General features: G+C 33.4%; 1 protein-coding gene across 3 annotated transcripts in view; it reads right to left on the bottom strand.

Moving 5' to 3' along the window:
• Positions 1–23,477, bottom strand: part of LOC100262186 (probable sodium/metabolite cotransporter BASS4, chloroplastic) — a 50,246-nt gene extending 26,769 nt beyond the window's left edge. For 2 of the 3 annotated variants that reach the window (XR_009465915.1, XM_019220703.2), the window contains exons 1-8: positions 23,203–23,477; positions 21,622–21,727; positions 20,153–20,260; positions 19,995–20,062; positions 9,828–9,906; positions 9,635–9,693; positions 9,478–9,546; positions 97–210 (exon numbers count right to left, since the gene is read on the bottom strand). Coding sequence is in view for 2 of the 3 variants with exons in the window: in XM_019220703.2 (XP_019076248.1) it covers positions 97–210; positions 9,478–9,546; positions 9,635–9,693; positions 9,828–9,906; positions 19,995–20,062; positions 20,153–20,260; positions 21,622–21,727; positions 23,203–23,472 (873 nt within the window). In the remaining variant the exon portion in view is untranslated. The remainder of the gene's footprint in view (positions 1–96; positions 211–9,477; positions 9,547–9,634; positions 9,694–9,827; positions 9,907–19,994; positions 20,063–20,152; positions 20,261–21,621; positions 21,728–23,202) is intronic. The other variant, XM_010653601.3, reaches the window with a different exon arrangement.
• Between the last annotated feature and the right edge of the window lie 2,767 nt (positions 23,478–26,244).

The raw sequence follows: 26,244 nt of genomic DNA, 5'->3' as shown, positions 1-26,244 counted from the left end.
CATTGAATATTTTAATTATGGTTGCTTTAGACCTTTGAGATGGCATCAAAAAGGCTTCTTGTGATACAATAGTATAGATAAAGGTAAGAAATGAACCTTTCCCAAAACCAAAGGGACTAGAAGTGTGAAAATAAGACTCCAAAGCAGCTTCTCAGTAGGGATGGATGCACCAAAATCATTAGCTAAGAACCGTGATATCCAAAAAGGCACCTATAATGTAAAAGAAACATCAGCACATGATTCTAGGAAAAAAAGGGTAATATAACTTAAAAGCTATATGAGTAGGTTAACACATTCCAAAAGTTAATTAGCAATTACTATGTAGTTCTAAAGGATAACATAGATGCACTTAACTTTGAAAGAAATCAAGAAAGAGACTTTGTTAAGAAAAAAATGCATAATATTGATGCTCTTTCTTTACCCTAAAAGAAAATATTAGATGCATTTTTAGAAAAAGAAAATTGCTAAATCCCAAAAATCAACTTCTTTAATTGAGATGTATGAGATAAGTTGACAAATAAGTTAGAAGTTTGAAAAAATTTCAAATATGATAAGAACTTAGCCAGGTTATAAATAAAAATATTATAGTAAGCTTCCATAACATGATTTGGAAAAAATTTCCTTCAAACTAATAAGAAACTCCCTTGGGCATTTCAAATAAAATGAAAAAATTAAAAATAAAAAATAAATATAAAAACAAAATATAAGAAAGAAAATTTCTATCAATTTGGAAATGCCAATAGAAACAAGAAGGTTTGATAGTATACAACAATCTTCTTTTGAATACTTATGATTGAGAAAATGTTTTCCTCATTTTGAGAAATAGGGGGGAAAATGTCAAAATCAATGATTAGCTAAACTCAATAGCAATAATAGCAAATCCAAATGAAACAATCAACCAAACCAAACTATTGAATGCCAAGATTTACATGAAATACGTTTACTAGGCAGGTACTCCCCCCTCCCACTCTTGTGTTTGCAAATTCAATGTTGTAAAATTAGCTCAATAAAGGCTAGATATTTGTTTATAAATGATGATATATTTTTCAAAATTTTTGTATTCTCGACTTTCTCTTTCTCATACACACACACATGAGCATCTACAAATTCAATGTTATAAAATTAGCTTAATAAAGGTTAGATACATGTTTATAAATAATGATATATTTTTCAAAATTTTCCTATTCTTAACTCTCTTTCCCCTTCTCTCATGTACACACATGAGCATGCCTGTAAATCAATGTTAATTAGCTCAATAAAGCCTAGATATATCTTTATAAATGATAATATCTTTTGCAAAATATTCCTATTCTCAACTCTAGCTCTAACTCTCCCTCTCTCTCATGTACACTCACACATCTGCCTACGAATGCAATGTTATAAAATTAGCTCAATAAAGCCCAAATATGTCTTTATAAATGATAGTTTATTTTTCAAAATTTACCTGTTCTCAACTCTTGCTCTCTCACAACCACACACTCTCTCTCTTATGCACACACATGTCTAGGAAATCAATGTTGTAAAATTATCTCAAGAAAGCCTAGATATATGTTTATGACATTATAATTTTCAAAATTTTTGTATTCTCTCTCTCTCACCCTCTCTTTTACACACACGTGGGCATGAAATTGATGCAGTTAGCATATATTATATAATTATGAGATAGTGTATATTATGTAACTGTGAGTTAGCGTATATCATACAGTTGTGATTTGTGTAGTAGTATATTCTTCTGTATAAATACCCTTGAGATATATGGAAAAAGTATTCAGCAATTTATCAAGTTGACATCAAAATAGGAGAAGAGAATTTCTGTTACTGCCTAGTCGATGTTTCTTCCATTTTTTTTCCATCCTTTTCATTACCATATCATGTCTAGAAAAATAGATGTGGGTGTTTTTGGTAGCAAAAAGTCATCCATGGTGAGCATTCATGAGACTACCTGATGAGGATGAATATTCAAGATATATATCAAGAAAGGGAATTAGTATTAATTGTAATTAATGTAGGATTATTATTACTTGGAATTAAATTAGGATTAATATTTTTTGGAGTCTAATTAGGATTAGCTAGTTGAGTTATAATATAATTAGAATTTGAGTCATGATAGGTTATTAGAGTCCTAGTAGAATAGGTTATTAGAGTCCTAGTAGACTTTGGATTTCTTAGAGAAGCCTATAAATAGGCTAATCAATGTAAATCAAAGGGATGAATTTTTGATGAATAATATTATACTTTCTTTCATTGCAAGGTTGCAACCCTCAATGGTGAGACTCCATTGATTTTCTTCTAGGTGAGACTCCTAGAAAGCCTTAGTGAGACTCTAAGGTTTTCCATCTTTTCTTCATTGTTTCTTCTTTCTCTCTATTTCTTATCTTATAGTTTTCTCTACCACAAAGTTTATTCCTTGTTCCTCTCCTTACACCCTAAAAAATAAAACCCTAGCCCACCTACCCTTGAGTGTAGGCAACCATCCTAGGGTTGTCCTACATCAATTTTGGTATCAGAGCCAAAATTCTTGGCTTGAAGGCATATGCAATTAAGGAGCAGAGCAACTTATGCAAGCATGAGTTCCAAAAAAACTTCTAGCAATCAAGATGCCGCTACAATACGCTTGGAGGAAATTTTAGCCACACAACAATCCCATCAAGATGCTATAATACAACTAAATAGCAAACTTGATGAGATCATGAAGTTATTAGAAAAGAGCCATGAAAAACGACCAATTGAAGAGGAGATCGCAAGTCATCAATTTAGACAATCGCCAAATCGATCACGTGAAGAACAGGACAATTTTATGATGGGGAATCAAAGAAGGGCCAAACTTTTTGAGCTAGATGATGATGTGACAAAAAAGCCATTGGTGAACATACCAAGGCTAAATGAAGAGGAGGATTGGCGACGTACTAGCATCTTCCAAACTCGTGTTGCTTGTCAAGGGAGACTATGTACTTTGATTATTGATGGAGGTTGTTGTTCCAATCTAGCTTCAGAGGAGCTTGTTGAGAAGCTTAATCTAAAGACAGAAGATCATCCAAATCCCTATCAAATAGCATGGGTAAATGACACATCTATTTTGGTGAGTTCTCGTTGTCTAGTGACGTTTAATTTTAGTAATAATTTTGAGTTATCAGCATGGTGTGATGTTTTGCCGATGAAAGTTGCCCATATTATGCTTGGAAGACCATGGCTTTTTTATGAAAGGGTCCAACATGATGGCTATGAGAACACTTACACACTTGTGCGCAATGGGCGAAAGAAGATCCTTCGTCCAATGAAGGAAATTCCACCACATAAGCAACCAGAGGAAAAAGTAGCACCCTTGAAACTAGAAGAGCCATCAAATATTCTTATTAAAAAGCAAGTCGAAGTTACTAGAAAGGACGAAGAAATCATCAATGATGAATCTAGAAAGCAAGAGGTGATGAAACTAATCTTAGATCAACCAATAGAAGAGCTCAAAGAAGTTGAAGAAGTTTCAGAAGAATCGATGTTTGACTTCCCAAGGCCAAACATTATCGTGAGTGGTGGCAAACATGAAGAATCTGCTGAAATTTCTTTTGAATATAGGGAATTCAAGAATCTTATTCTTCCACAAAACAATTTACAAGAAGAGTGTGGGAAACAACTTCCCACAAGTTTGTTGAAGACACATAATTATTTCAAGAATTATCAACTTGTTGTACAACATCAAAAAGTTTTTCGAACTCCAGTATTTGTCTTGCATGAAATTGAAAAAGTTCAAGAGATCTTGAGATCTTGTCTTACCATGGGAAAGAGACGACGAAGAAAGAAAGGGTGGAAGGCATTGCTCGGAATTTCAATTGATCGTGGAAAATCACTAAAACTCGAGGTCGAGTTTTTTTCAAGTCAGGGGGAATTGATGAGGATGAATATTCAAGATATATATCAAGAAAGGGAATTAGTATTAATTGTAATTAAAGTAGGATTATTATTACTTGGAATTAAATTAGGATTAATATTTTTTGGAGTCTAATTAGGATTAGCTAGTTGAGTTATAATATAATTAGAATTTGAGTCATGATAGGTTATTAGAGTCCTAGTAGAATAGGTTATTAGAGTCCTAGTAGACTTTGGATTTCTTAGAGAAGCCTATAAATAGGCTAATCAATGTAAATCAAAGGGATGAATTTTTGATGAATAATATTATACTTTCTTTCATTGCAAGGTTGCAACCCTCAATGGTGAGACTCCATTGATTTTCTTCTAGGTGAGACTCCTAGAAGGCCTTAGTGAGACTCTAAGGTTTTCCATCTTTTCTTCATTGTTTCTTCTTTCTCTCTATTTCTTATCTTATAGTTTTCTCTACCACAAAGTTTATTCCTTGTTCCTCTCCTTACACCCTAAAAAATAAAACCCTAGCCCACCTACCCTTGAGTGTAGGCAACCATCCTAGGGTTGTCCTACATCACTACCTCTCCAACAATTTCTATTAAGTTGAATGGTGCTAATTATCGTGGTTGGTCTCAAATTTTGGAGATGCATATTGCTGGCAGATATAAGTAAGGTAATATCTTAGAAGGAAGGTTACAATTGCAGAGGATGACTCAAACTATGATTAATGGGAGATCGAAGACATTCTAGTCAAGTCTTAGCTCAGCAATTCCATGATTGACAAGTTGATGTCACACTTTGTGCAATGTGAAATGACTAAGGAGGTTTGGGATGTAGTTAAGAGGAGTTATCTTGTTGTCTTTGACTCTTCTTAGGTATATGAACTAATGAAGAAATCCTTCAAATCACGCCAAGGTGGTTGCCCCCTTGCAAAATACTACAATGAGTTAAACTCAATATTTATAGGGCTTGATCATCAAAGTCCTAATGATATGACGTGTAACTGATATTGAGAAACAAAGGAAGTGTATTGTTGAGGATCAAGTTTATATATTTCTTACAGGTCTTGATAATAATTTGGACCAAGTGAGCAATCGTGTTTTGACCATCTCTCTTTTACAAGTTTAGAGGAAGCCCACTCACTAGTCTGTTGTGAAGTGTAAAGGCAAATCACCATGGGCACAGAAGATCACTCTGAAGCTTCTACAATGGTTGTCCATAAGAATAACACATGACCAACATCTTTTACTCCTACCGACTCTTCTTCTCACTTTTGCACTCACTAAAATAACACCAAACATACAGTAGATGATTGTTGGAAGAAGCATGGTTATCTAGAGTGATACAAGCATAAGCAAGTTGAAAGGAAGAACAAGAAATCAGCTTGGGTTGCCTTTATCAATGCTACTCCACCAACTTGTGCTTATCAGGTTTTTCGATTATCTTCTCAAGAAGGTAATTCAGGTTTGGCCTTTATTTCTACTGCCCCTAACACTTAGATTATTGATTCAGGGGCCACCTATCATATGACTAGTAATTCTTCCTTACTTGATTCTCTAATGTCCTCACCTGTTAAATTTGTTTAGGTTGCTAATGGGACTCCTATGCTGATTTCAAGAGCTGAGAATGTCTCACTTTCCCTCACACTCTCCATATCCTCTATTTTACTTGCACCTAGTCTCTTTAATAGTCTTCTTTCCACTAGACCAAACATCTTAATTGTTCAGTAACATTCCTTTCTACTCACTATGTATTTCAAGGCAATCGTACGAAGATGACGATTGACATTCGTAAGGAGAAGGGAGGTCTTTACTACTTAAAGGACAAGGGAGTTACAATTTAAATCTAATCATGTTTTTCAAGTAGCAAGAGAGATGTTTGATAGAGAAAAGATTCTTTTATGGTATTGCTGATTCATCCATCTTTTTCTTATTTGAAATGTTTATTTCCTAAGTTGTTTTGAAATATTTCAGCTTCTAGTTTAAGGTGTGAACAATGCATTTATGCTAAAAACCATCGTGTACCTTTCAAAATAAGTTCCAATAAAAGTCCGATTTCTTTTACTCATGTTTTTACAAATGTTTGGGGTCCTTTTCTCTACTACTCCTGCTTTGGGTCATAGTTACTTTGTCTTTTATTGATGACTATACTAGGATGAGCAAGGAATATTTGCTTAAGTCTAAGAATGATGTTCTACATGTTATTCCTCAATTTTCCAAAATGATTGCCACACAATTTAATACTCAGGTTAAGGTCTTTCACTCTAACAATGTTTGTGAGTTTGTGAATCAATCCTTTATTTAAAAAAAATGGAATCCTCCACCAGACAATGTGTACATACACGCCACAATAGAAAGACATAGCAAAGCGTACAAACTGCCACATTCTAGAGGCGGCCTAGGCTTTATGCTTTACTATGCATGTTCTAAAATGTTTCTAAGTTGAGGCTGTCACGACTATTGCCTTTATCGTCAACCAAGTGTCTACTCATGCCATTGATTATCAAACTTCTTTCCAAATGTTATCACAGTTTCACCCTATTCCTTCTACTTTGAATCTTTGTCCTAAAGTTTTTTGTTGTGTATGTTATGCTCATATACGCTCTCATCAAAGGGATAAGCTTGATCCCTATGCTCTTAGATGTGTCTTTCTTTGTTACTCTGATTCCCAAAGGCGCTATAAATGTTTTCATCCTCCTACAAGAAAATATTATGTCACCATAGATGTTCAATTCTATGAACTATGAACTAGAGTCTTATTTTTTTGGGAATGTATATTTGATTCCTCTTCAAGGAGAGATTAGTAGTAAGGAAGAGAAAAGGTTATGGATAGAAGAGAAGAGGTTATGGATTTTAGGTCAGGGGGAGGATTTAATTGATTTGGGTAAGGGAGAGTCCTTAGATGCTCAACCCTCTGGCGGCTAAGTTTGAATATGAGGAACAAAAGGGTGAAAGACTAGCCAAATTCCAAGATGGTTATACAAGGAAGAACAAAGATGCTAATGTCATACGCCCTCCCTTCAGGCTCTAATACTCCTCTTAATGATACTACCATGCCATCGGATGACTCTTCCACTGAGACTAATCCTAAGGTACATGTTCCTTCACTTTTAACTTCCAAAACTGCTACCTTGAATCCACAAGTTGGTGATCAAGGTAAGAGATATTTATAAAAGAAGAGAAATAGAAGGAATAAAAGGTATATAATTCTTTTTTTCTATCTTTAGCCTGTACAAAGCCCTATGATAACCCTAATACCCAAATAATACTAAACTACAATACTAAACTATAAATGCATACATACTACACACCACTATGATAACCCTAATACCCAAATTAAAATAATGTCCATAATAATAATCTTTAACATATATGATTTAAACATTTTATTGATAGACCAGTTAAGAATGTCTATAAAATAATACACATATTCAATTTCACATTTTAATTTTAGATCTTCTTGCTTAGGACTAACATTCCATAACTAAGACACCTTGAACGTTTTGGCACACTAGAGGTGTGCCTAAACCATCAAATCATGAATCCAAACATCCGCTCTTTGTCAAGTTTTAATAAAATGAAAAATCATTATGTTTAATAATAACTTTTTTTTTAAATTAGAGAATAAAAAAAGTTTTGTCCCCTTTAAAAAATTTATAATCTTAAGATAAATTTTTAAAAATAAAAAATATTTGTAATAAAATGTTGTTGGCAAAAAGCTAATACTAACTTCAAGTAATGATAATGCTCAATAATCCAAGTTCGTATGATATATATTAGGATTTGAACAAAATTAATTTCATAAATTTTAATTAAAATTAACAAAAAAAAAACAAAAATCTTTTATAAAATCTATTTAATATTCATACTTATCATTAATTTTTTTTCTTTTCATCCTTTCAACGAATTAAATTTAACTTTTTCAAATGTTCATTTGTTTATATGAAATTTTTTGTTTTCTATAGCTTTTTCCTAATAAATTAAATTTATTTTAATTTTTTATTCTATAAAATCATTTTTTTAATGGTTGGTTTTAATCAATTTTGAGATATTAAACATTTTGGATTTTGATACTTAATTAAATCATGATGAATTTATAATTACCAAAATATAGAGAATTCTTGGACAAAAAGTTTCATCATCACTCTTGACTAATTTATATTAGTTATTTAAAAAAAATCTAATGAAATTATTGAATTGTTTAAAAATATTTAATATTTTTTTGTTACAAAATTTACTAAAATTATTGAAGATTTTCTATTGCTTTTTTTTCCAATACTTTTAAAAATTCTTTTCTTTTTAAATATTTTTATAAAATTATAAACTTTTTTTTAATTAATGTTTTCAGTGTTTTAGTTGAATAATTTGATACAATGAATATTTTTCTTACTTGACTAGCAGCACCAAATGACATGGTCCTTCATCGCATTCAATAAGACTATTAAATTTGATTTTATCACCAATCATATGCTTTAACCATCGACCATCTAGGTAACAAAAATAAGAACACAAATAAATATCATTCTCAAATTTTAGAGTGATTTGTGTAACTAGGAATTTCAAATATTCTTTCTTTACCCATATTTTTTGAAATTGTTTGAAGATCTCTTTGTTTTTCAATGCATCGGTTATACACAGATAATTAGTTCTTTGCAGGAGTTGTTTGTTTAATGCCTCTTTCTTGGCATTCTTAGACCCATATTGATATTACTTATGACCCAATTTTCGATAAATTTAGGTGTAGATTTATTAACTTCTTTAAAAAATACAATTTTTGTTCTAGAAGAGCTTCCATTTTGACCACTATAGTGCAAACAAAAATGAGTAGCCAAAACAAGTAGCTTGTTGGGGGTCTTTAAACGATCAACTAGAGTTCAGCTCAAGCATAAGTTGCCCAAGGTTATGAAATTGTCAGCCTTTATTGGCTTTATAGCTTCTACAATAAATGCTAGTTTGTAGTAGTCATATATTAGATATGAATACTCCTTTCCACAAACTATTTTACAACACCCTAAGCTGCCAATACATGTTATTATATCAATAATTAATATACATCGATTATATATACCTCCTCCTGTCTATGAACTTGTCAGATTATCTGGTATTAAAGACACTAGCCAAGAAAGGATGTATTGGCCAACAATCAGGAATGAATGCCAAACCCACCAGTCTGCTTTAGCCCATAAACGTGGTTCCAATTTTTTTTTCAACTTAAGAACAAAGAGACAAAGCTTCAGCAATTCATTTGTTCCAATGAAAGAGTAAAATTCTGAAAATACACAATCTTTTCATAAAAATGCAGTTTCTACTACAAACTGCATCGTTTTACTATGGATTTTCATCATTAATATAATGTTCTGAGGAGAAATTACTCCACTACTCCAAATATAGAAGATGATAGAAAGTTAAAGTCAATAACGATGAACATATTGCTGGAAGCCATCAAACAATAGTATAATGGAGTTCAGAGCACACACTCAGTCACTGCAGGATAGAGAAATTTGCCATCTATGCTTCTTTGCACTTGTGGCTTTTTTAATTATAAACATGAAAGCAGAAAAACAATTTCTGAAGCAACTCAAAATAATGCAACAGCATACCAGGAAGGAAAGCTTGAACTTACAATTAGAATGCCCAAGAGATTAGACATTACTGTCATAGCAAGAGCCAGAGCAGCATTTCCACACACAAGCTGCAATTATGAAAAGTGTTCCATCATCAAAAGTATAGACTAAGCTACACTAAATAGGTACTGGACAAGGGAAAAAAAAATAGCATACTTGTGTTAGTGCCACTCCACTTGACAAAGTTGTTGGCATACAGCTAAAAATAGCCAACCCTGTCCCAAAAGTCTATAGAATCCGTGAAGTTGGCCAAAAAATTGTTATTCATAGTAAAAACTGATTCAAAAAAAATTATCATCCTTAATTGGGCTTCAAGACAGATTGATATTTTTTTTTTAAGACAGCATACCTGTTACAAATTCTTGAGGTGCAAGCTGAATTTGTAAAATTATCTTAGAGAAGAATGGACTAAGTAACAGAATAGAAACCTGGAATGATAATCAAATAAAATGTTTAGAAGCATACTTGTTAGCTGGAATATTAACATACTTCTTCAAATGTATCAACATACTCAAGAGAGGAGTGAAGGAATGCATAGGCCATAAAGTCCCAAGGACATAAACAGACTGAAAAAATCTCAACTTTTAGCAGTGTTGACATACATTACAAGAATGCATATTTATATGAAACATTCAAAAGATAATTCCATCATTAGAATGTATCTCTGGAGGAATCAGCATGCTTTGCTAGTTACAACTATCTAGTAGAATAAGCGGAAAAGTAAAAGAAAAAAGATGGGATGGCTATAAAAATCAAGCAGACTCAAGCTTTCATGGAGAATCTCAGAGACACTTCTTCCTTGAGATTGGGGAATCAACTGGTGAAGGAGATTCAGCTAATTGAGTAGATGAGTATCTTGAAGATACACCGACCTAACAAAGAAATTCTAGATTAGAATCCTTCCTTAGAGTAGATAAGTCAATATTTTAAAGGGCATTTCTACCCTCCTTGGAGTAGACAATATAACTTTCTGGAGGCTCTTAGTTTAAACTTCTTAAAGAGTGTGGATTGGAAGGATTCCTCATCCTTTGATTTGTTATATCTTTTCTCTAAACAAATCTTGGGTATTGTCAAAAAGCATATATTTAGTAAATGGCCCTCTGACAAAGATTTTCAAATTTAGAAGGAAGAGCACAGAAGTAATGAATGAAAAATTAAAAACAGGCTCTTGACTTCAACCCCTTCACAAACCAAACAATAAAAAGGAGAGAAAAACCTCATCTGAAAACATGAAAGTAACAAAATTAAGGTCCCTTAATTTTCCAATTAATAGATAGCACATCAAGTCTTCTTCAAAATCCTACCCCCAAAAAGAGGAACTTAAAAAATAGACAGTTTGTGTAGCTATATTTGATGAGCTATTGTGTAGCTATATTTGATGAGCTATTACTTATACTAATGAAATATAAGATAAAGTTATTATAATGGTATTGAGTGTACATATATTGCAAACACTCAGCTGAAATCTTGGCTAGAAAACATACCTGAAAATTAACAAAATGCCCAGATTTGTGCTCCAATCAGAGTGCTAGCAGTATACTACCTAAATATGTCATCTAGGTAACAGAATGACATCTGAAGCCACTCAACTAAAATTTTTTTAGCTTTATTCTGTAAAGACCATCAATATCCTCCTACCAAAATATATATATTCATTCGTTAATCAGAAAAAGGAGTCTCATAGCTGAAAAAGACTCCCAAGATGGCTTACAAAAGTCTTAGAGGATAAAGATGGGTGGTCGAATAGGACTGTTTAAAAATTTTAATCAATGAAACCTTTGATGTGCTTTTCAGATTATTTTACCATAAAAAATGAAAACTAATAAAAATATAACTAACACACAAAATAAAATAAAAAATAAAAAATAAAACTTAATTTGGAAAGTAAAGCAATTACAAAACGCAAAATTTTACAGTGGTTTGACCTTCCACCTGCATCTGTTCTTGGTACTCTCACAATTACTAATCCACTATATTGAAGAGTTTCCTTTGTTAACCCAAAACCATTACAATCTACTGCTAGTCGCAAGAACACACCAATTAAGGTGAAGTCTTAAACAACTTAGCAACCCTAATCACCTAACATCCTATCAGCTAACAACCATAGAACAATATTGTGGAGACAACTGATTTTCAATGATAATGAATAATTGAGATTACATGGGGATATATACAAAGTTGGGAGTATATTCTAGGAAACTATATATTCTGTCTAGGCATAATTTCAAGGTATGACAACCTATATATTTACAAGATTACTACCATTTAGGATAGAATACATACAAGGAAAGATACAAAATCATATAGAGAATGAGATCTCCTAAGATTAGGGAGATTTCCTATGGCAGAATTTCAACACTCCCCCCTCAATTGGATGCAAATATATTTTTAATGTCAAGCTTGTCCAAGAATTGATGAAATATTGAGCTTGATAAACCCTTAGAAAGAAAGTCAACCAATTTCTTAGTTGAAGCAACATAAGGATTACATATTTTCCCACTATTCATTTTTTATTTGATGAAGTGTCAGTCAATTTCTACATGTTTAGTTATGTCATGAAGCACTAGATTATGTGTTATGTTTATAGTAGCTTTGTTGTCACAATAGACCATCCTAGGTACTTGAGTCTTTGACTTTAAGATTTGTAAGCACTATTTTAATCCAAAGTAACTCATCAATCCCTTACACCATTGCCTTGAATTCAACCTCTACACTAGACCTAGCCACCACGATTGCTTCTTACTCCTCCCTGTGACAAGATTACCTTCAAGTAAAGTGCAATACCCTATAAATCTCTTATCAGTTAAGGATCCTGCCCAATCCACATTTGTATAAACCTCTAACCGGAGATTTCCATTATTTTGGTACAAAATTCCCTTGCCCAAAGAAGACTTAAGATACTTGAGAATTCTATACACAACTTCCAAGTAAGATTTTAGTGGAGAATGCATGAATTGACTTACAATACTAACCGCCCATGTAATATCAGGTCTAGTGTGTGAGAGATAAATGAGCTTCCCCACCATCCTCTGATAGCTTCCTCTATCAATAGGAGGTTCCTCCTTTACATCCATAAGCTTATGGTTGGCCTCATTGATGTTTCTACTAGCTTGCGTCCCAATAATCTCATTTCTTTTAGTAAATCCAACATATATATTTTGTTGGGATGTAAAATACCCTATTTTGATCTTACTACCTCAATTCCTAGGAAGTATCTAAGACTTCCTAGATCTTTAATTCCAAATAAGACTACAATATTCCAATCTCAATTAAATCATTTTCAGTAACCACATTTAATCTATATACACAATTAAGGCAAATACCTTTCCATGAGTAGAATGTTTTGATAAATAACATGTGGTCACCTTGGCTTTGTTTATAGCCTCTTCTTACCATTTTTTTTTTTTTTTATGGATAAAGAGGAATATTTTAATAAGAGAAACGCCAAAAGAGTGTCCTAAAGTACACAAGAAGTATACATAGGATACCTAAAAGCACCACAAAAAATAGAGGGGAACAAAAGAAAACTACACCCCTTCAATCGAGGTCTAACCAATCCATAAAATCAATAGTAGAAGGACTTGAAACTAAATGCACCTTAGCCCACCCCTAAAGATTACAAGGAAAAGAAAGCTTAAGCCCTTGAATTGAACGCCCCTCATTTTCAAACGTCTTATTGTTTTCTTTCCTTCCAAATTGTCCAGAAAAGGTATAGGAGAGCAACTTGTCACACCTTTGTTCTCTTTTTACCCACAAAAGAACCCTATCATCCTAACAATATCTCTCTAACTGAGGAAAAAAACACCCATGACACCCCAAACAAAGAAAATAATGAGTGTCATAAATCCCTTGCCTTATCGCAGTGCATGAGGATGTGATCAACGGATTCTTCCTCCGAAAGACAAATGAAGCATCTATTAGCTAAAGGTCACTCTCTTCTTTGAATATGATCCAAGTTTAAGACCTTATTCCAAGTAGCCTCCCAAGCAAAGCATCCCACCCTCAATGGCACCTGTGAATTGCAAATTACACCTGCTAGAAAAGCATCTTGTCTTTTCAGCTTCAAAACCTTAAAGAAGCATGTGATAGAAAATTTTCTATCCTTTAAATTTGTTCAAATCACCTTATCATCCACATTCCTACACACACTCCTCCTTTGCAGTCCCTAGAAAAAAAATACTCCACAAAAATCACCTTCCAATTGTTGAGCCACCTAGAAAAGTGGGGGAGCCCAAACACCCCCATTAGCTTAAGGGTTCCAAACATCCTCCACCCAAGCCTCCTTGGACAAAGCTATAGCATATTAGGAGGGAAAAGAAGTGCACAATTGTTCATCATCACACCACTTATCCTTTCAAAATCTCACCCTCCTCCAATCACCCACAAAAAAGGTCATGCTGCTACTCAAAATATCTAAAATATTTCCTGATGGATTTCCACAACCCTACCTCATTTCTCTTACTTCATGGGAGTGCCACCCTCCTTTTCCTCATACTTACTACTAATGACTTGCTTCCAAAAAGCTCCTTTTTTTTTTCAAAAATGCTAACTCCATTTGCATAGGAGGGCCTTATTGAGCAATGACATATTCCTAACCCTTGGACCACCTTTTCTTTATTCTAAGCAAACGATAGGCCATCTTACCATTTGAGGTTTCCACTCAAGGGCCCTTCTTCCCAAAAAAAAAATCCCTTTAGATTTGCTCCACCTCAACCTAATTGTCTTTGGAATATAAAATAAGAACATAAAATAAATAGGTATGCTAGAGAGAGTGCTACAGATTAAGGTAAGCATCTCCCCTTTACAAATATATTGTCTTTTCCATAATGTTAATCTTTTCTAAAACCTCTCCTCCGCACCATCCCAAACTACCACAAACTTAAACTGAGCACCCAAAGGAAAGCCTAAATAAGAAGGCGGGAGTGCACCAATCTTCCAACCAAATTCTTGAGCCAACTCTTTTAAATTCTCCACCCTTCCCACTGGAATCATTTTACTTTTTTCCAAATTTACTCTCATCCCCAACATAACCTCAAACTACATAAGTAACCAACTCAAGTGAGTCAACTAATCTAGAGAAGACAGAAAACTAAAGTGTCATTAGCAAATAGCAAATGAGAGACTTCCAAGCCCTCTCTTCCTTTGCCTCTTACCCACTAACCTGATAAAAAGCCTTTTGCCTTAGCCTTCTTCAGCAAACAACTGAGTGTCTTCATGTCAATCAGAAAAAAAATAAGGGGAGAAGGGTCCCCTTGCCTTCTCTGAGAGCTATGAAAGAAACCAAAAGGAGTTTTGTTGACAAGAATTAAGATCGCTATAGATATCCCCCATTGGATCTAATTGATCCACTTAACTCTAAAACCCATCTTTTCTAGCATCATAATTAAGAAGTTCCAATTAACGTGATCATACACCCTGTTAACATCAAGCTTACAAAGATACCATAATCATTGTCTTTTAGCAATGAATTGATAGCCTTATTAGCAATCAGTGAAGCATCCATGATTTGCCTTTCCTCCATGAAAGCATTTTGGGAAAAGGACACCACCTTCTTTAGCCAATTAGCTAGCACTTCAACTAACAACTTGTATAGGCTACCCACCAATCTTTTTAGGAATTAACACTAGAAAAGAGGCATTAAGACTCTTAAGAAATCTACCCTGCTTTTGAAAGTCCCTAAAGAAGCCCATCACTTCTTCATTTAAAAAATCCTAACCAAATTGTCAAAACGCCAAAGAAAATCCATCAAAAAGAGCACAAAACACCTCTTTCTCGGAGAACAGGACCTTTAACATCATTGCATCATCACCTCCTAAAGCCTTAATAGACAACCAATGACAGTTGGGTCTCCACTATTTTCAAACAAAAGAGAAAGGAAAGCCTGAACCTCCCCATCTTTGATCTCTTTCTCCTCTGATACCCAAGTCCCATTGATCTTAATCTTCACTAAGGAGTTTCTTTTCTTGTAGGTAGTGGTCATTTTGTGAAAAAACTCATATTTTTATATCGCTCTTTCAACCATAACTCCCTTGATTTTTGCCTCCAAGAGGTTTCTTCTGTCAACTCCCATTTCTTACACTCCTTAGCCTACTTTTTGGCATTTTGAACCCTCTAAAGATAAAACCCTAGTCCCTTCCATGGAATCCAAAAAAGCTACTTGATTCAAGACAAATCCCTGGCCTTTTCTTACCATAGACTTTGTAAACTTTCCAAACCAAGCCCTTAGGAATTGTTTAAGCCCATATAGAGATTTCTTCAACCCACACACTTTGTTACCGTATTTTCTATGAGAAACACTTGGTGGAACCTTCATATATACCTCCTTTTCCAAGTCTCCATGGAGGAATGCGTTATTCACGTCAAATTGTTGCAGCGACCAATTTAGATTTGTTGCTAGAGACAATAAAATCTGGATGGTATTCATCTTAGCTATAGTGGCAAAAGCGTCTTGATAATCAACACCATAAGTTTGTGTGTTACCCCTTTGTAGGGACACAAATTGAGAAATAGGATGAATTATGCAGGATCTAGTTCCTTTTTTAAGAGCAACAAGTAAATTGAGATCATTATTTAGGGTAGAATTTTGATTACCTTTTTCATTACATGTTTCAGAGTCAATAATTGGGCTTGCAAAGGAACTCCAAACTACTTTCTCCTAGAATACATTTTGACTATAGGAGGTGCTCCATTTTCAGCTACTATAGGATTTTCAAAACTAATATTGGAATTTCGAATAAATTCATCAGAAGAGGAAAAAACTATTTGAGGAAGGGGACCTTTGGAATCGTTTAAGTTCAAGATCCCACAACCTATCTTCCATATCATCTTTCTCCCTCTTAAGGAAGGTGTTTCCATAAAAGGGTTGGTTTTCCAGAAAAGTTATGTCCCTTGGAACTTATTTTTTGTGTGGTTGGATGATAACATTTGTAACCCTTTTGTGTTGATGAGTAGCCTAAAAAAATGCAACAAATTGCTTGAGGGTCAAGTTTCCTTCTTAAATGGCTATGAACATGGACATAGGATGGGTACCAAAATATCTTTGGAGGCAATTTACCAAATCCCTAAAAATTAGGAAACAAAGAGTAAAGTTTTTCTATGGGGGATTTGAAATCAAGGACCTTAGTAGGCATCCTATTTATCAAGTAGGTGGTTGTCAAAATGGATTCTCCCCAATATGTTTTTGGAACATTCATTTCAAAAAGTAGAGTACGGGCAACTTCTAATAAGTGTCTATTTTTCCTTTTAGCAACCCCATTTTGAAGATAATCAATCAAAGTTTGGCTCAAATGCCCCCTCCCATTATCTGTCATAAGAGTATGGATTTTAACTCTAAATTGGTTTCAAATAAGATTATGCAAAGATGAAAAAATAGATGATACTTCAAATTTGGATTTCATAAGATATATCCAAGTAGAACAAGTACAATCATCTATAAATGTAACAAACCATCGTGAGTTGGAAATATTGGTGACACAGGATGGACCCCATACATGAGAATGTATCAAACTAAATGAAGGAAAATTATTTGGAGTATTTATTTGAAAAGGTATGCAATGACATTTCACAAGTCCACAACTTTCACAATGCAAATTCTTGACATCAATATTTGTAAATAAGTAGGAAAAGAGTCTTTTTAGAACTGCAAAAGAGGAATGACCTAAACGTCTATGCCAAAGCCATATCTAATTTATTTTAGTAGTAAAAATCAAGCCTTGAGGGTCCGGATTATTAAGCTCCAAATCTGCATCCTAGTAGTGCAACCCATCCTTTAGTTTAGAAAGCCCAATCACCTTTCCCGTCACATGGTCCTGAAAAATGCAACCAGAAGAGGTAAAAATCGTAAGACATTGCAAATCTTGGGTGAGTTTGCCTATCGATAACAAATTATAGGTTAAATTAGGAACATGTAAAACAAATTTTAAAAGTAATGATGGAGATATTTGGACTGTTCCTTTACCAACAATGGGGGAAAAACCATCTGCAACCTTAATTTTTTGTTGTCCAGAACAAGTGGTATATGTAGAAAATAAATTAGAAAAACTGGTCATATGATTGAAGGCACCTGAATCAATGATCCAGGTATAGAACAATTCATTTCAAAGACATTTAAGGCAAAGATATTACCTGTTTAAGCCACGGAACAAGAACCTATTGCTGTGTTTTGATTCTCAAACCTCATCAGGAGCTTTTTCAGCCTATCAATGTCATCTTTGTTGAGTAAGGCCTCTTGGGATTCCTCAACAACAGCTGTTTGATAAGCCTGCCCAGTTTTGGCTCCAATTTTGTTTCCAGTTCCCTATTGAGCAGATCTGGTTCTGGGTTGTAGTCTTCCATGGAGTTTCCAACACATTTCCCTTGCATGTTGAGGCTTGTTGCAGTAGTCACACCAAAGCTTGTCCTCATCTCCATGTTTCCTCAAACTAGGGGTGGTCTTGGAAACTACCAGTGCAGAATTCTGGGAGGTTGAAATCAAATTTTCTAGTTTCCTGAGCATGACTCCCTTTCAACCTTCTTGTCCTCAGACATAAGAAAAGGCTCTCTTATGGATGGAAGAGGATCCTTGCCCAGAATTCTACCACAAGCCACATTGAATTTCAGGTGAAGTCCAACTAGAAAATCAAACATTCTTTCTCATTCAATCATATCCTTTAGTTTCTTTGGGTCATTCACCCATTCCATTTCCACATTTTGATAGAGATCTAATTAGCCAAAGTCTCTTTAAAACATTTTAATATTCAGTGACAGATTCAGTACCTTGTTTGGTGGAGACAATCATCACTTTCAAGTCATGCAGCTGGTCTGCCACACCTTTCTTTGAGTAGGTCAAATAGGTTGCTTCCCAAATATCCCTTGTAGTTTGTCAACAAGAGATAAGTCTTGCTAATTTCTGGTTGCATGGAGTGTAACTACCAGAACATCACCATTGAATTCTCAGCATCCCAAGCTCCGAATTTAGGATCATCCACAGCAAGAGAAGAGGAAGTGCCCAACATAAACTTCATTTTCCCCTTGCTTTTTGAGGAAGATTTTGGCTGATTCAGACCATTCCATGAAGTTTGATCCTTTCAACTATGAAGTTGTAACCTTTAGAGTGGGATTCTCCAAAGAAAAGAGCCCTGAATTGGCAATAGTTGTGCTATTGGCAGGAAGGTAATTTTACATGCGTCTGACATTTTTCCAATGAAGGATATGGATGAGGTTATGAAAAGTTTTGAGAGAATAGGGCTAGAGGAAAAGCAAAATCAGAGAAGAGTTTCAGACTTCAGTTTGCTCTGATAACATGTGGAGAAAACTGATTTTCATCAATAATGAATAATTGAGATTAGGTGGGGATATATACAAAGTTGGGAGTATATTCTAGGAAATCATATATTTTGTGTAGGCATAATTCTAGGGTGAATGATAGCCTATATATACAAGATCGCTACCATTTAGGATACAATACATACAAGAAAAGATGCAAAATCATAGAGCGAATGAGATCTCCTAAGATTAGGGAGATTTCCTATGGAAAAATTTCAACAAAAATATGCAAAAAAATGTTACCAACACTTCCTTGAGCCAATAAATGTGAGAAAACAACCAAGTAAACCTTCTTTTATCCTTCACCAACTCCAAGTTTGAAGGTTCCTAATATTGTGCTCCAACCCCTCGTTGTAACACTCATAATGATGAGTACTAAAGGCTCTTAAAAAAACTCAACTCCCCATGAAGAGTTTTAAATGCACTAAGCAATGGAAGTCAATGCCTTCAAGGTACCTAGCTCAAAAATGGTGTTCTCACAGAGAAATGAACAAAAGAGGCTTATAAAGTGAAGAAAAACGAAGCTAGAACAGTCAAAATATGCATTAAAAATGAGCAGACTACCCATCCAGGCATCAACCAACTGTTGAACAGTCACAATCACCATTTAAGAATCCATTCAAAAAACTAGAAAGTAGAGAGCAAATGGCCAATCATTCTTGGGTGGCCTGTCTAGGCTTAAAATACAATTTCTGCAAGGGTGACGGCCTGCTGGTCCCCTTATGACTGACACCTTTCCTACAATGCAGCCTATTTTTGTTAAAGACAACCCAATTTTGCAACCAAGTCCCATGGCATGCAAAATGCTCTAAAAACATGTAAAATTATACGTTGGATCATAAGAATGACACCTGAAAAGCTCATTGGAGGGATCCATCATCTTCACTCAAATAAATAGCTTACTAGTGGTCTTCAAGTGATCGTCTCATTCTATAGTTAGACCAAAACTACCCAAGGTCATGAAACAGCGAGCCCTATAAGTTCCATTGCCTTCACTATGGCTCTCATAACCTAAGTTCAAACTAGAGAAGTGTATAAAAAATGAGAATTCAAAAGACAATCAAATAAAATATAATCTTAATTGATGAAATCTTCTTAAGAAAAAGTTAGAATCTGATGCTTGCATAAAATTGCATAGGAGAGCCCGATAAAAGACCTTCTAGCAAAGGAACTTTCAACATGCAGTAGGTACATAAAAAATTGGAGATCATACTAGACCAAACACTAATGCAGGCCATGCTTCTGCAACTGCTCCAATTTCCCCACCCTGCAACTTCAGCCCTGTGAAGATTAAATGAGTTGGTGATGGAAGGTTAAAAGGAACACGATGAAAATAAACAAATAAAACAAATAATCTGTTGAAATTCTAACCTGTAATAATAAAAATTCCAAAAGTGCTAATTGTCGATAAGGAATATCTGTGTGCAATACAACCAAGGGTAGGATTTGTGATTCCTAGAGCTACTCCGCTGATCAGAGCTACATAAATTAGATTTACAAGATCAATATAGTATATTTGGAAACATGGGGTAAAAAGAAAAGGAGCCCTTGAGGCCTAGCTCAAGTGGTCTTAGGTTGGAATGGGTTTATAGGAGGTTCCAAGTTCAAGTCTCAATGGGGACCAAATAAATAAATAAATAAAGGTGTAAAATGTAAAGGAAAGAAAAGACCTTGTGAGGTCAAATAAAAAAGTTCTCTCAAAATTTTGCACATTAACTTTTTAATAAGGTAAATCCAATTCCTTTTTAGCAGAGGTTGTTTTCTCAGTTTTTTTATCAGGTTTGTACATCTTGGGGAGCACTTCTCATCCTTCTCCTGTTTTTATATTTTAATACAATTGTTCGTTTCTGATTAAAAAAAAAAAAAAAATCCTTTTAGCAATGTAAACCAGATATCTTGGTGGGGACTATGAAAGAGCAAGGGAAATTGTGTGAAAAACCTTCTTATTGTTTTGGAAATTACAAAGCAATTTATAAAGCTTAGGGTTCAAATAAAAAAAGAAAAAAGAAAAATGAATATTTAGAATTGGCCTATATTCTTGATTTTCCTTAATCTATGCTTTTCTAATCAACACACTTTTTTTTTGATAGGTAAAGAAGAATTGAATTAAAAGTGTCTACCAAAAGAGCACACAAAAGTATACACAGTATACAAGGCATTAAAGGTCATAAGAGGCTAGGAATCAACACATCAAATCATAATTAAGAAAATATATGGGAAAATCAAACAAATTAGGAAATCAAAGGAAATTAAAGATCAGTGCACATTCCAACACCCCCACACACCCTCTTCCTTTCCTCTCAAGTTAGTTTGAAGATATTTTTTATCTCCAACTTGCTTGTGATAGTCTTGGAAGTCAGACTTGAAATATCCTTTGTACAAATATCAGTAAGCTGTTTACTCATTAGAATAAATGGTGGGCAAAGCTATCCACTATCAATTTTTTCCTTGAAGTATCTATCAACTTCAACATGTTTTCCCTTGTCATGTTTTACAAGATCATGTGCAATGCTGATGTTGCTTTATTGTCACAGTATGATTCCATAGGTTCTTTTGTTCTCATGCTTAATTCTTTTAGAATGATTTTCAACTAAAGCAGTTCACAAATTCCTTGAGTCATTGCTCGAAACTCATCTATTCACTATATCTTGCAACTTTTGGTTGTTTTTTGCTTCAACAAATCAAAGACTTTGTTGAAGATTCATATAATAACATAAGTATCCTGACAAACCTATCAAAAAATAAATAAATAAGCATCCTGACGAACAATATTTCTTATATATACACACACACACACACATATTGTGAATAACATAGAAATAAATGAAGATCAGTATCACCTATTGGAAGGAAGTTAGATACCACAAAGTTTGATAGCGCTTTTGTCAAAGATAACGTATTTACTGAATTAAAAATCTTTCCATGATTACTTCCATCAGAATTCCCCTGTAAGACAATGAATTCTTCTTTAACCAGAGGCAATATACAAACTGCAACAAGAACCAATCAGCCTAAAGAATATGATTGTGGATATCAAAGAAAAGAAAAAGGAAAGCAGAAAGAAAGAAAGCTCATACATAGACCGTCAGGCATTGGAGAGCTTCCATCACTAATTATGGAACTGCTACCATGTTCAGTATCATTTGTAAGATTTTTTTACAAAGATGTGAAGGATTTTCCATTCTCACCATCTGGATACTTAACTGCTTTTGTGATGTTATACATATAAGGTGTGATGAGTTTATAATAGTATATTTTTGTAAGAAAATAAGATACATTAAACACCTTCACCCACCTTGAATTGGCAAGCATTCACAATCTACAACTTCTTAAAACCAAAGGGAAATAAGTCAAATGCAACGATAGCATGGTAAGAATGTGGTCAACTCCTTATAATCATATATTATAGGAAAATTATTATATACGGGCTGAAATAACTACAGAGGACCATAGACAGACTCCGAAACCAAAACCATAGCCAGATATTTCAGCAATTGCACACCCCACCTATCATAACTTCACACGGCGTCTCTTCTAGAATAAAAACTACCTGGCCCCATAAACTCTGACCTAGACTTGTAGCCTAGGCCTAAAGTATTAGAGACAAATTAAATAGGAATTGACTTATATATATGATTCCTTTCTAGCCATCATTGTAAAAGGTTCTTCACCGTCCATAAATTTGATTAATCAATTAAAAAAGGATTACTAATTCAAATTCATTTCAAATAAATCAGTCGTCTTGTGGTCAATGATCATATTTATATATTTTTCCATGTATGCCAACCTAACACCCACACGTCATATTTATATATATGATTCACTAGGTTCTCATGTCAGATAAGCATGAGAATAGGTCTTAATTTACATATTCTGAAAATTGGTTCGTGGAGAGGGTTCTCCAAATGCATCTCTAACCAAACATAATGTATAAATTCCCTCAATTCTTCCCAAAAAAAAGGGGGGAAAAGAAAATTACAAGGAAAATGAAGGCAGTGTCATTCCAAGAATCGATGCCAAAAAAGAAATCATCCAGATGAAATTTAAACATTTCATTTCAACATTTTCCTTTCTATCGATCATTGTAAAAGGTTCTTCACCGTCCATAAATTTGATTAATCAATTAAAAAAGGATTACTAATTCAAAGTCATTTCAAATAAATCAGCCATCTTGTGGTCGATGATCATATTTGTATATTTTTCCATGTATGCCAACCTAACACCCACATATCAAGAATTATTTAAGGCAGCAATGCCATCTTCCGATACTCATATCGAAAAGCAATCCAAAAATTACAGTATCTGCAACCTAGAGCATAAACCTTCATCATATCCTCAATCCCCGATGTGAAAGCTCTCTACCATAAACCTAAATAACGTAGAGTCAAAGATATCAGAAGAGGAAAAATCTAGAGAGAGACCTGGCCCGAACTCTCGACGGCACGAATGGTCCGTGAAAACGATCGGAGTTTAGGGCAAGAAGGGAAAGACAGAGGGAAGTGAAAAGCGCCGTTGGTCGGAGGAAATGGAATACGGCGAGGAGAAACTCCGGCGAATAGAGGTCTGGAATGTAGGGTCGTTACAGCCCCAACCCCCATCGGAGAATCGCTGAGAGCAGAGCAAAGCAGAGGAGAGCAAAGTCCAACGGCTATATTGTACGAAGACACGTGACTCATTTGCAAACAAATCATTACCCTTTTCCGTTTTCCTATTTTTCTTTTTTCTTTTTTTTTTTTCTTTTTTCGGGCCTTTTTGTGCAAAATAAATAAATAAATAAAAGGAGAAAAATGAAAGGTTAGAATGGATGAAATAATTGATAAGGGGGAGACGTGGGTGGGTTATTGATGAAAGGGACGGGTGTGAAGGACATTGCAAAAGGGATGAAATATGTTGGGTGGTGAAGAAACTCGTATATAAACCATGTATTTCATGTATTCTACAACTTGGTATAGATGAAACTTGTTTTTAATATTTATGATAGTATTATAAATAATATATAGGGTATGTTTGGTTCCAAAAAGTATTAAGAAAATAAAAAAAATAATTTTTTCATGTTTGATTTCACCGTGAAAAATACGAAGAAAATAAAATATGATTAAAATTAGTTAAAAATTTATATATTTTAAAATTATTAAGTCTTTATATATTGGTTGAAGTAAATGAAATGAGTTTGAAGAAGTATATAAAAATAATTTATTGATTTTGAATCTATTTTTTATTTTTCTTCATTTTCTTCCTTATACTTGTCTCTTTATTTTATTTTCCTTATATTTTTCCTCAAGTTTTATGAGAACCAAACATATATATAAATTATAGTTGCATAAGAGTTATTTGACCTTTATTGAAACATCATAAAAATCTATGGTAAAATAATTTTACTCAAGTCTTTAGAGTAGTTTGTGTGTTCTTTTAAATTTTAATTTTAGGTTATGTATGGTTTCCGAGAATTTGAGAAAAAAACATGAAAGAAAGAATACCATGAGAAAAAATATAAGGAAATAAAAAAGGAGGAATTTTTTATTTTTAAAGTTAATAGATTATTTTTGCACATCTTTTTAAATTCATTTCAATTATTTTAACTTTTCTATATCAAGATTAAATAATTTTAAATTTATAAATTTGTAATTAATTTTTATTATACTTGATTTTTTTTTAGTATTTTCCAAGGTAGAATCAAATATGAAACAAATAATTTTTTTTAATATTTTTATTCTTTTTATTAGTGCATTAAGCTATTTAGCATAAGTTAGACAATTTTGTTCTATTTATCCCGGTCTAGGACTATGTGTATTTTCCTATGATTTACATTTCTTTGAAGATTTAAGGTTGATATATAATCAAGTCCAGATTAAACAAATAAGTATGGTTGAGTTATTTAAGAATAATGTGACACAAAAGACATAATGAAAACTAGAAATAAAGTTATTTTGGGAAGCAATTTTAAATTGAGAATTTAAAAAGGAAAAACTTTTCAAATAATAAAAATAATTTTAAAAGGAATCTTTCCAAATCTTTTAAGGAATTTGGAAAAGAATTTAAATTAAAAAATTTTAAAGGAAAATCTTTCCAAGTATTTCTAAATTTAAAATATGAAAATTTTCCAAAACTTTCTAAAATTCTTAAGTTTTTAAATTATGTTTTAGTAAAATATGATTTCTAAATTGATTCCAAGTCCACTTGGTTTTCTTTTATATATGTCTATTGGGAGAGTTCTCCCAAGGTGTAAATAAATCTCAACTTTTAAGTCATTACTCTTTGCATTTAACCCAAAACTCTTAACTATGTTTTGCTTTCCATTTGTTAGGTTATTGAAGGATATACATCTCCTCAGAGGCTAAGGCAAATTCATTATTGGAGTACTTGAGGTACTAGATTGCGGATGTGAATCATGATATAGGAGGTATAGAGTAAGTTTTAGGGTAAGCGATCAAGCAAATTTATGTATTATGATCTTATATAGTGGATGTTTGATTTGAGGTCTTGGACCCTATGGTTTTTATCTTTACAGTTAGTGTGGAGGTTTTCCATGTAAAAATTTGTGTCTTATGTGTGATTGATTTTCATTGATCATCTTTAATTTACTAGTGTTCAATTGTTTTAAAAAGGTTTAAATCTCTTTTTAAAATTTTCAAAGCCTATATTATAATCTTTAAAATTCACTCATCCCCCCCCGCCCCCCGCATCTAGGTGTTACCCTACTAGACATAGGTTTTTCACTTTCCTTACTAGTTTTCAAAATCCAAACATAACCTAAGAGTTTCAAATGAAAGTAAAACTAACTCATAATGTTAAAGGACTGATCTCAATGCAATAAAATTTTCATTCAAGAGAAAAAAGTTTCTTGAATAAATTAGAAGGACTTTATTATTGTAAAAGTAAAGAAAATAGAGAAAAAAAATTAAGAGAAGAAATTCAAAGCAAGTGAACTCTAAAGTTATGAATTTCCAATAATCATAATCATATTTAAAGGTTTACAATAATAATGACTATTGTTAGGAATCTCAGATTACTCCATTTCTTGGCCTTAGATCTCATAAGGTGTATGCAATCTGTTTCTATGCTCTTTAAATCTATCATGGTGGAAACAAATAACAACAAAACTTCTTATTTGCGATTTAGATATTCCCAGATTGAATCTAATCCAATGAAGATAGTTCATAGGTGTCATAAATCCCCCAAACCCAATGATCTTCTACCCGATCTCTCTTATCATGGACTAGGCACAAGAAGAGAAAAGTGGTCTTCATTCTCTAGAAGAAAGGCTAAGGTTTTTCTGAAGTCTAGAAGATGAAGGTGTAAAATTTGAAGCCTTATACTCTTAAAGGGGGTTTATATAAGTTTCCTATAGGTTTAAGTGACTTGAACTTGGGTCACCTAATCTAACTCACTTAGGTTCTAATTAATTAATTAGCCCTATTGGGCTCTAATTAATTAATTAACTATATTGGACTCCAATTAATTAA

The sequence above is a fragment of the Vitis vinifera genome, chromosome 6, assembly GCF_030704535.1.
Source record: "Vitis vinifera cultivar Pinot Noir 40024 chromosome 6, ASM3070453v1".
Lineage (NCBI taxonomy): Eukaryota > Viridiplantae > Streptophyta > Magnoliopsida > Vitales > Vitaceae > Vitis > Vitis vinifera.
This window is presented reverse-complemented; position numbering and strand designations above follow the sequence as displayed.